General features: G+C 39.0%; 1 protein-coding gene across 4 annotated transcripts in view; it reads right to left on the bottom strand.

The window, feature by feature from the left end:
- The window catches only part of LOC136433724 (tubulin polyglutamylase TTLL5-like), a 40,003-nt gene extending 28,385 nt beyond the window's left edge, over positions 1-11,618 (bottom strand). The window contains exons 1-6 of one of the 4 annotated variants that reach the window (XM_066426180.1): positions 11,400-11,618; positions 10,580-10,795; positions 4,377-4,483; positions 3,986-4,068; positions 2,321-2,491; positions 590-656 (exon numbers count right to left, since the gene is read on the bottom strand). In XM_066426180.1, coding sequence (XP_066282277.1) covers positions 590-656; positions 2,321-2,491; positions 3,986-4,068; positions 4,377-4,483; positions 10,580-10,668 — 517 coding nt within the window. In that variant the 5' untranslated portion in view covers positions 10,669-10,795; positions 11,400-11,618. The remainder of the gene's footprint in view (positions 1-589; positions 657-2,320; positions 2,492-3,985; positions 4,069-4,376; positions 4,484-10,579; positions 10,796-11,399) is intronic. The other 3 variants (XM_066426177.1, XM_066426178.1, XM_066426181.1) reach the window with 3 other exon arrangements.
- Between the last annotated feature and the right edge of the window lie 7 nt (positions 11,619-11,625).

The following is an 11,625-nucleotide window of genomic DNA, read 5'->3' on the forward strand; positions in this document are numbered from 1 at the left end:
AGTTAGCCTGGCAGCCCAGAGTGTTGGGGAATAAGATAATCTCCCTCTTCACTGCATGAGAGACAGTGTTACTGCTGCCCTGTCATCCCTCCCAACTTGCCTGAAAAGTAAGGCTAATACAACTCTGTTTAAATCTAAAAACTGACAGATTTGCAGTGCATGCATGAATTGTACAATTGCTTTAGACATACAATGTAAGATCCATTGTATTTACTGTATTGTGAGCAGTGTACATTAGGTATGCACTATATAATATAGTAGTGAGTATTTGGTATTTGGAATCCATATACAAAATGTAAGATATTGTACCATCAGTAGTTTAAAGGAAACCAAAATGATTTTTCAGTTGTACTATAGAAGATGTCACTGGAAATATTTTGCCTATGGTTATCATCAGCAACTGTTACAGCATATTCAAACTCAAGTGTATGAATATTGCAGGATATTAACATAACAATAGGGGTAATGACATTGCCCTTTGCCCAGCAGTGGTGATCATGACCTTCAGCCCGGTAGGCAAAGCGTTCCATAGAACTTCAAGCTTAGACTTTCTGTCTTGCTACTTTGTAGGAGAGGTTCTAAAACTTACTGCAGAACTCCTGGTACTCAGATGGAAGAATGAAACTGCCCGGGATGAAGTCAAAATTCTTCACTCCCTGTAAAAACATACAAAGTTTATTCATCAAAACCATGACTGCTTACTGTAAATCCATTTGACATTGCGGTTGGTAATTCTAGCAGTTTGGGGTAAAGGGAGTAGTTCACTGCATTTGATTTTAACGATGGGAATAAACATCACTGTCTCAAATGTTTGTGATCAAATATTTGCAATGGTGAAATCTTAGCGGTTGGCTAGTGACTGTTAAAGTAGCTTGAATGAAGTTTCTGTTAACAAATCAAGAATTACACTAGCTTGACTCAATGACGCTTCAACTAGCCCTTCCACTGGGTAGGAGGCCTTATCAGCATCAGCCCTTGCCTGACAGCAAGGGATGTGTAACACAGGCTACACGAGTGCAAATTGACTTTCGAACCAAACATCGAGGTAAAAAAATCGAAACTGATACTTTGATTATCTGATCCTTTGCGCTGGTAGGTGTTTGACAAGTCATGAGAAAAATCTATTATTTATAGCTACTGCTGCTACCATTAGTAACCTGCACCTGAATTATTCAAACAGTTAAAACCAGTCTCACATACTGCTCACGCAATGAATCAATAAAAATATGGAATGCATTGTTACTTATCAGATCTCTGAGGACTATATACTCTACACTTTGCCATATATAGAACCCTGTAAATCATGGCAACATGTTATCCAAATTGCATCTCACAAATACCATCATCAGTCAATACCATTGCACAATAGCCAGCTGGTGCATGGTTGATAAGGGACAAGGCCAGTATTGATTACATTGTGTACATCTAGTACCCTGAATCTTGCTATAAACAGATTAAGAATTCTTTTGGTGCAGAAGGAAGTGAAAATGCAGCTGGTTAAGTGTTTTTCATGAAGGTTTTACCCTACAGAAATTATCAAACAAGCTTATTGCAATTGGGTAGTACCAATGAAAGTGAGAATAACTTTTACTGTTCATGTGAATTAGGATTTTACCAAGGAATTGATCAATATTGACCGAAAGAGGCCATATCTTTATGGTGCCAAAATGCCACAAGAACCCTTGAACTTTAAGGATAATGTTGCAGGGTGCAAAATACATGGTTGCACGTTGCACAGTGCAACAAGATTTTGGTTGGTGCAAGTTAATTCCAAACCCAGGTAGCGCAGTGTGCAACCTTATATTTTGAGCCAAAGATCTCAATCAGAGCCCTGGAAGCTCACAAAAACAGTGTCACTCTCATAAAATTCGGTAAATCTTCAATTGAAATAAAGAAATCAACACATTTTCTTTTAAACCATCCAAAACCCTTCATAGATCGTGGAATTTGAGCTGAAAAAGACGAAAAGACACTGCCCTCGGCTTAACAAGGGAACACAATACTATCTAATTTATATTTTGAAATATTAGTAGTATTATACACTACATACGAGCTTAATTCGAAGAAATCGGTGAATATTGCTGGAGCAACCTGAAATTTGGATGTGCAACCTAGCATTTACCCTAGGTTGCAACATTGGCAACCTGGGTCAAAAAAGTATTTTGCACCCTGTGTTGTTTGATAAAATGATAGTTTCTTGGCCAGAGACAGTCAGATAAGTCCACAAAAAAACAGTACTTCAGTCAATGGATAAGAGGGGGATAGCTTGTGTAACAAAGCTCAACTGGCAGTTCCCTACAACAAACTGTAGAATACATACCTTTGACTGCTGCATCCTCTGTATGTTCTTGTAGAGCCTGTCTTTGCGTGTCAGCTCGTAGGATCTGGGGAAGTGGTTGATCTTTTGAAACTCGTGCATGCAGCGGAGGGAGAAGGGTTTCAAATGGCTGCCTGTCCACATCAGGTTAAAGTCATTGCTGTTTGGGTGGACCTTCAAGTTCACATGGAAAGAGCAGGTGTTAGTGCAGGAAAATTGAAGCACACAATATCTGTAGTGTTGACTGGATTCAACACTCTTCTTAATAAAGATACTTCTTTTTTAAAAATGCACTTTTTCGGAATCTTTACTTAAACTATATTTTCATAAGATGAAGACTGTATTCCACAAATTTATTACTCCGGGGAGGAGGTGTGACCTCCTTCTGGGAGTATTGGGAATGTATTTGTTTGCGCGTTCGCAGCTATAACTCACGATCCCGTCGTCGCATTGGTGTGTAACTTGGCATATCGTTTGCCTGGTTCGGCGTGGTGATGCACAATAGCTTTGTTACACCATAACTACTTTAAACGTCAATCCAATATCGTAATTGCACCCCTATGATTAATGCTATGTCCCACTGCCCTGCCATAGGGACCATGTTATAATCCGTTATGCATGACTGGAATACTTCAGGCAGATACGGGGTACAAATCTTCCTTACTTGCTGTGATCGTATAGTCACTGTTACATTGAAAAATAGACAACGTGCATCACCACACGCAACCTAGCAAACGATATACCAAGTTACATACCAATGCGGCAACGGGAATTGTGAGTTTTAGCTGCGAACATGTGTAGAGTGACCTCCAGTCTGTGTATTAAGTATGCCTTGTCCACTCGCAACTCGCTTACAGTATGTGCGCACGGGAAGGACGATGCACTTTTACGCACAGTGTGAAAATGGGAAATCTCTGGACCTTCAAACTTACCACACTTGTAGTTTATAATACGGAGGCTGTGACAATGTAAAAAGTTTACGCAGGGGATGAAAGATTGTTGAGAAATATCTCTCAGAAAAGTGCGCGCGCCAGTGTCACTTCCGGGTGGTTAGATCCGGTGACCTTTGACCTTCGTGAAATGTTACGATAATATAAATTAGCCTTTTTTATTGCAAATAGCTTGATAGCTATAGATCAGGCCGGCCTGCAATAAATTGTGGAAAGAGGATTTACTGCATATTTGTGATTTCTGATACATCTTAGTTGTAAGGCTGAATGGTTCGTTGATAATTGAAAAGGGGCCATCTAGATCTAACTTTGTGACTTTTCCCGGAATTTCTAGATCCCATCTATGTCATGCTGTAAAAACATACTTTTCAGCAGGTTGACCACTCCTGTATTGAAAGAAAAAGATAAACAAACACTTTTTCTTTACTTGCTCTAAAACACTACTTGGACTGTGCAGAGATGCAAAGTTTGTGTGGGTCAATACTTGTACATACTATAAATACTTCACGGAGAATTGTGTCCTACGGACTCTTGTTAAATTTCCTTCTACTTACATGTACATGTCCTTTCTATTACAATTATATTACCATCAGGACCTATAAGTATATGTACAGGTTTAGTTGTTTTTCTTATTCTTCTTGTTGTTCAAGAAGTTTTTCTTTTGTTATCTTCAACTGAGGTGTAACGATGAACCATGATGCTTTTTCAACACACTTACTTCATGGAAGCCGTGTGATGCCAGGATGGACCTGACCAGCTTACTCTCTGTTCTCACCATCTTGTAGGACAGGTGGTACTTCTCTGCACATGGGGAGAACAAAGACAGTGGAACATGAGACGGAAGCATTCAAAACCACATTCATGTACACCTGTAGTACTAGAAATGTTACCCTGACACTTGATACACCCCTTGTTTTAAAAGGAGTATATACAAATATTGAAAATGTTGTAATAACCCCGGTGACACATGTTTACCTCAGGATTATTTCTACCCTGAAAGCTGCCAAGAATTTTACACAATTATGTTGTTACATTGATAAAACAAATAGTCAATAGGCAGAAACTTAAGCCATTTGTACTTTTGCATTGTGTGATACCCAATTGCATACCTCCGACAGTCTTTAGTTCCTTGTTCTTGACAAACATGTTCTCTGCCTTGAAGATCAGGATTGGAACACGCTTCCCAGGACCAGTCCATGATATAAACTTGCAGTTTCTATAGGGAAGAAAGAAAGCATATGTTATGTTATTACCTGTAATAAAGTATAAAGAGTTGACATTTACATACAAGCAGGAGGATGTAGGAACAGGTGTTCCAAAACAATTTATTAATCACACAAAATACATGGGGCTGACATTAACCCTACAGATTATCAATGCTTATGATAGGTGGATAAGCTCAGATGAAAATTATGTGGGATTTAAAGTTCAACACAATGAAAATGTGGAGGTTCCCAATGTGTTCCCTTTGCTCGGTGAAAGGTCATTAACATGTAACTCAGTGTTCCCATGGTCTATTAGAAAGAGTTAAAAGCTTTTTAATCTAGTATGACTGTGTGCCAAGGGATTAGGCCGTATCTGCGTTCTTCACACAATAGAATCCTAGAAATCTGTGGTTGAGATTTCTTCAAAACTTGTTACTAGTACACAGATAAATTGTATAGAGTCTGTAAAGTGCATGGTTCTCCCCTTTTTAAGCTTACCATTATCACTACAGCCAGATGGCAACTAATTAAGTACCATGAAGTACGTTGGCAACAGCCATTGTTGCGTGCCAATAGATCTTAAGATTGGGTTGGCAAGGTTACTAATCCAGATCCCTAAATCCTAACCTTCAACTTCTTTTGTACGTGTAAGTTTTACAAGCTTTGCCAACGCCACGATCTCATCACAGAATTATGTCTAACTCCAAGTCTTAATAGAAACACTTAACAATCGTGTTCTTGTGATAGTAACAACAAAGTTTTGTAAATGATAGAAGTAACAGAAGCAAGCCTACATGTAATTGCTCCTGTTGCTGACTGGTTAACAATTCAACACTTTCAAAGTTATCATTCTACATGCCTATAGATAAGTAAAAGTTACTTTAAAAGATAACAATGCTCCCTTTGCACACTATCTTTACATGTGTCAATCATTGCTTCTTGTGGGTCCTGTTCTTTGAAATGAACTACATAAACATAAACAATCATGGTAAGCATAGCCTTCTGTATGTCGACACAACAGAATGATGTACACCTTACCTCAGATTTGTATTGACAAGTACCGGCTTAGCCTTGTCATGTTTCTTCTGTTCCTTGACTGGCTCTAGCCAGTACCAGTCTCGGACTTTACACACAACATTATCATTGTGTGTGGTACACATCGATGGGTCTAACACCAAACAACCCCCAACAGCCCAAACTGTTACAGTTTTGATGCTGATTCTTCTATACTTTGTTGTCACACAGCCTGACTGTTACACTCTAGCTTGAAATCTAAATCTGATCTGGTTACAGGTTAGGGTGACTGGTGAGTACTTTAAGTGGCTAGTGTCCAACGAGATTATGGATACTCAACAGTCAACCAATCACCGTCTTACCCTAAACCACTTAAACTGACACGGAACAAAATATGAGCAGCTATTAAGGCTAGGTGAAAGCACTTTAAACCGGGCACGCAGGCTCGGACATCATACTAAGGACAAGGGATTGTCAAGTGTGCTTCTAGTAATTACATCACAAAAACATGTCGTATCAAGTGTTCATGTTGGTGACAGTATGTGTTCGTGTAGCTGAAATCTTATATATAAGTTATAAATCTTAGAACCTCCAGGTTACTAACTTACTACTCTAGTAACATCTCGGGTTGTCTTTTGTATTCCATCTAATTGCATCTACGGTACCATGGATATCAGTTAACATTTTTCTGTAACAAGTATGTAATTTGCATGATAATGGAATGTTCTGAACAATGATGCCTGTTCTACCTTGAGCCTGAGAACACTGTAACATCTATACAGATTCACTGACTTGGCGACAGCAGGCCAGATGGCCATACCCAATAAAAGCCATTGCCATGAACCATTTTTGAGCAACCAACTGAAAGGGGTGACTTTGAGGAATAGAGCAGATGACATACAGTAAATGCATTTAAGTTTGCAGGGTTTTTATATCGTGCTAAGGCGAGTGTTTGCAATGGTTTCAGTTTGCAGCATCACTAGGGTCACATACTGCTACAGTATTGGACAAATATGTTCACGGGGGTTTTCAGTTTGCAGTGAAACGGACGCCGCGAAAACCGTGAACATAAAACCACCACGAACATTCCTGCATTTACAGTACTGTAAATCTCGCAATGTTTGTGTCATTTTTCTTTTATGCGAATATGTGTTTTTGTGCTACAGTATTGTTTCGACCTCAAACTTAAGACTCTAAGTGAAAATCTTCTTTCTACTCCAACCATGAAATCAAATCCCAGCAAAAATGACTTTACAGTAATGACCAAATGATACATCCTTTACTGCACACAAACTGGGCATCTGAAGTTTTGTTAAGTTACATTCCTTGGTCAGTAGGCAGTGTTTTGCACTCCAGGTAGAGGTCAAAGGAGAGATTGTTTCTGTTTTCTGACTGCCATCTCCTTAAAGCTTTACTGACAGCCTTCAATGGGTCAGAGAACAGGAAACAACCAGAAGGTAACAATCTCCACCCTCCACCTCTGCTTGGAGAGTGGTGTTTTGTACAGCACAGTAATAGAACAGTTATTGATACTTTCCTCAGGAAGCACATCTGTGAGCGATTGAATTCCCTGCGATCAAACACGCTGCACAGAGAGCCATTACTCCTATATCCCCAACACAAGTCCTACTAAATCTGATATCCTACACGCTGATTCAGGAAGTATTGATTTTTTTGTCAACCCAGACCTGAAATTCCATTCCATCGACCACTCCAGAATTACAGCCTCTCCATATGTGGGATAATAGAGATAGAGGATTGATCGCCATCCAAACCTGCACCTGCTCTACTCTTCCGGGGGAGGCTATTTTAGTGTCTACAACTTATTTTAAACAAGTACTACTGTAGTATGTAACAGGGCTATCTCCAGGACCCGTCCTTCTGTCCCAGGACGGAAATTTGCTTCTTGGGACGGAAAAAAATTCAGCATCTTCCGTCCCAAAAATATCAATTTCATGAGATAAAACAGTACTGATGAAAATGTATTTCCTAGTTTAAAATGACAGATTCAACAATGAAAATTTAAAAAATCGGCTCCCAAACAATGAGTCGGACGAAAAAAAATTTAAAGTTGGAGACAGCCCTGGTATGTAATCATACTTGTCCTATTTGGGGGTGCAATATATCTATACATTAACGAATATCCTTAACGACTATCAATATCACAACACAAGTCATAACAAATTAAAAATTTGTACGATGAAAAAAATCTTGTATAATTTGCAGCAGTTTTTTTTTAATTGTATTTTTGTGCTACATACAGCATTGCTTCAACCCCTACTAGAAATTCAATTAAAAATCTTGTATAGCTCTCCTTCATGAAAGTATCATGAGTCAGTGTTTTTCAATCTTAAACTGAACAATATTCCTATTTTTCTTAATTTTTGGCCCTTGTTTCTTCAGATTTCAGAACAATAAAAATAATAAAAAATTCTGACAAACTCCAAGCAACAATCATCCCCAAATCTTGACAACTGTGAAGATGAAATAAATCCAAGGTTTTCTTTTTATATGGGATAACAGGAGCATTGTAACTCCACACAGTAATACTAGCATGTTCAACAGTATTCACACAGTAATACTACTACTAGTGCGTTTAGGTGCACCCATTCCGTAACTATGAAAATGTTTAGACTTTTACTGACATTCATGACTGGCATACATCATATAAATGTGCCTATAGGGTAGTGCCGTACCCAAACTAGTTTTGGTACAACCAACGCCATAATGAAACTTATTCTACCTTAATTAAGCATATCAAACACAGAGGTTGATTACATCTTATCCCGACATGCCAAAAAATACACAATAAGATAACGGATAGGGGATTAATGGTCACCAATCACATCTAATCGTTCTTCTGATGTTAATTGCTGTGGATAATAGATGGAGGTCTATGGCAGAAAAATCCTCTTGCCCTGCAGTTAATGTAGTATTGATTCTCTCCCTGCAGTGATGTATGTGAAGATAACCTGTACTTCCTGGGGGCCCAGGTTACAGAAAGTGCTGATGTAATTCTAATGGCTTATGTGATTTGGGTTTCCCTCAATGTATGAGGTGATTTTTCTTGCCGTTCCCGTTATCTTTACCATTGCAGCCTATATGTTTTAAAGGTCGATATCATCTTGGCACAAATCTGGGGCCCCTTGGGGATATTCGTGAGAAAGAATGAGTAGGTAGGATATCAGAGGAAGGACATGCTCTAACAACCCATACAACTAATTCCCAGATAATAAAGTTTTAGTGGTAACTACATGGTTTGGATGACAATGTAAATCCGGGGAGTTTTTTGAAGTGACACTTCTTTCTTTTTACTTCATTATTTGATTTTCGTATTATCTGACTTTGTTATTGTACTATTTGGCTTGGTGTACTTGGTGTATCATAAGTTGTATATGATCTGCCTTGCATCTTAGATGGTTAAACCAGGCTTCCGACATATTCTAAGAAAAAACGAATTCCAATATCTTGTCCCCAGAGTTTTCCTCAGATTTGAGTTCTTGCCAGTGAGGGTTGGCATTATGAAATTTTCAGCTTAAGCTTCACAAAGCCATTGGCACCACTTTACCCCACCAAATCAATACCATGATCGGGAAGGGTCTGTGTCCCTGTGCGACCTCCCAGTACACTTCTGATAACCAGCTACAAGATTGGTACGTACTACTACACTTAAAGAAGTAAAGGTCAAGTGATTGCCAATCTGCCTAAAGGCTAGTGTGAACTGCAGAAAGTACTTTCTATTCCCCACCAGTCACTGTGTGTACTTTTGGTTATAATATATATATATATAGCAGTCAGTGGTGCGTTCAACCATTTAGTTTGTTTTGTTACTTGGTTTTCAACTGGATGTGTATGTCACCTTTGTAATCATTAGTTCACTTGTCGTCTGTTATCATTGTTCCTATTTTGTTATCTTATGAACAGAGGATTTATATTAGTAACTTATGCTTCTTGTCCAATGCTCATTAGATATATGTGAACAAAACAAAATAAAATGGTAAGGATGAAAACTATAAGATACTCGTAGTTTGAGTCAAAATCAAATAAAGGCAATGACAGGTTGGGTGCCTACACACCCAGAAAAAGAAAGACATGGATGAGAAATAAGTTGGATGCCTTGAGGACCTGAGATTGAGAACAATTTATCGAGGCACCACCATTATTCACCGTAGATTGCAGGGAACAGTTAACCTGATTTAGCGACATCTATCTACCAGAAATAGATTGGGCCATACAAATCAATGCAGTGACTGCTTTAAATGCATGAAAAATGTATGCTAACCGAGGCGGAGGTGCCTGCAGCATGGTAATGCACAGGAGACCTGTTCAGAACCGCTGAGGCAGATAACACCTTCATACATCATCTAGTCTTCATTCAAACATTTGTACCGTGCAAATTTGTCACAATTCAACGAGTCTTCTTATGTAACAAAATACGAATTACATTTGTATGTATGACAAATGAAATTTGTGCATTGAAAACATTCTTAGAGAAATATGCATATTCCCCCAAAATTTGGAGGGTTGATATTCAATATCAATTTGTTACAGGTCATGACATTCTGCATTGTATAAAAAAATCTTCTTGACAGAAGTACAAAGATATCCGTTTGTTTATTGAAATGTCATGATCGACTGTATACGTTAAGCATGCGAGTTGAGTTTACTTTGAATTGATACAGATAGACACAAAGACACACACAGCCAATTCATGCAGGCAATCCCAAGTTGTTAATAAAACCACACAATGGGTATCATATACATGTTGTAACAAACAACTTTCACACCCAAAACATAAAGACTATATAGACAATACCAATTAGATATATCAACAAAGGCACAAACTCAAACAAGCAGTTAAGATCAGTGCTATCTCCAATTTTAATTTTGTTCCATCCCACTCATTGTTTGGCAGCCCAATTTTTCTTTGATAATATTTTCATCAATTTCAAGTCATGAAGCTCAGATCTTTTGGACAGCCTGGGTGAATTTTTTTCCATCTCAACAAGCAAATTTCCGTCCCGGGACGGAGGGACGGGTCCTGGAGACAGCCCTGGTATACATGATGATGATAATGATTTTATCATACTTACACATTTATCAACTCCTTGTGTCTGTTGTCTTCTGACTCCGCTTCTGACCCCACCTCCTCCGAGTCGGAGGCCACCTTTTTAGTAGGCATCTTGGTGTAAAGCTGTCCTGATCCTCTTACAATGGCAACGCTATTCAGGGCTCAACTAGGATTTGCGCTGACATAGACATGTGACCTATGGTAGCATAATCATCGGATTCCTCTCGTACACCGCTCTCTGCAGGGGAAAGGAAATCGTGTAACGTCACTTCATCCTGACCTTAATCAGGCAACAGAGCAGTTACCTTTATCACAGCCACTAGCTTAGTCAATATAGTACATTGAATTACAGGTACAGTATACTCTGGCTGATTCTGTTTTCACAGGGATCAATACATGATTACATACGTCCACAGTGGAGTCATGATCACTGTCTGCCTGTGCTTACAACGTTCAGCACCCACTACGGCAGAGATTTGAAAATACATTCTTTAAAACAAAATATATCGTCTTTGTTGTCCTCAATGGGCTGACATATGCTGTTCATGCAGTATGATTTATTGATGAGTGGTAATTAAAATTGGTATTTTAAGTTTAAACGTTTAGGTCATAACTTTACATGTGAAAGCAATAACGACTGCAACCATTGTGTGTTTGGTAGGAAGAGTATAAACACTTTGTCGCCAATATTCACGTACCATGACAATACGAGTACTTGTCAAAATCACAGGTTTGTATCCAGCTCCAGAAAAAAAAACACCCTCCCCCGCACAACTGAGTACCCCAACAAACCAAAAGAAGCGGGCTAAATGCACCGCTGTCGAACAACGTCCAAAACTCACCTCTCTGCTCGATAGTCAGCCCTGTCTTGAAGTTTCCGGGCTCTCGACGCATTTGGCACCCATTTGTGTTAGATTCGTTGCATATTTCGACTGCAAAGTGTCGGAATTCGAATATTTGTACAGCTCATGACCTGCCCCAAACGTTGCCTTTGGAAACTGTACCCGTGATCCGGACGTTCACCGCATCAAACAAAACTGGGGGAGTTTTTGCAGTACACATCGTAGC

Source organism: Branchiostoma lanceolatum, chromosome 4 (genome assembly GCF_035083965.1).
Source record: "Branchiostoma lanceolatum isolate klBraLanc5 chromosome 4, klBraLanc5.hap2, whole genome shotgun sequence".
Lineage (NCBI taxonomy): Eukaryota > Metazoa > Chordata > Leptocardii > Amphioxiformes > Branchiostomatidae > Branchiostoma > Branchiostoma lanceolatum.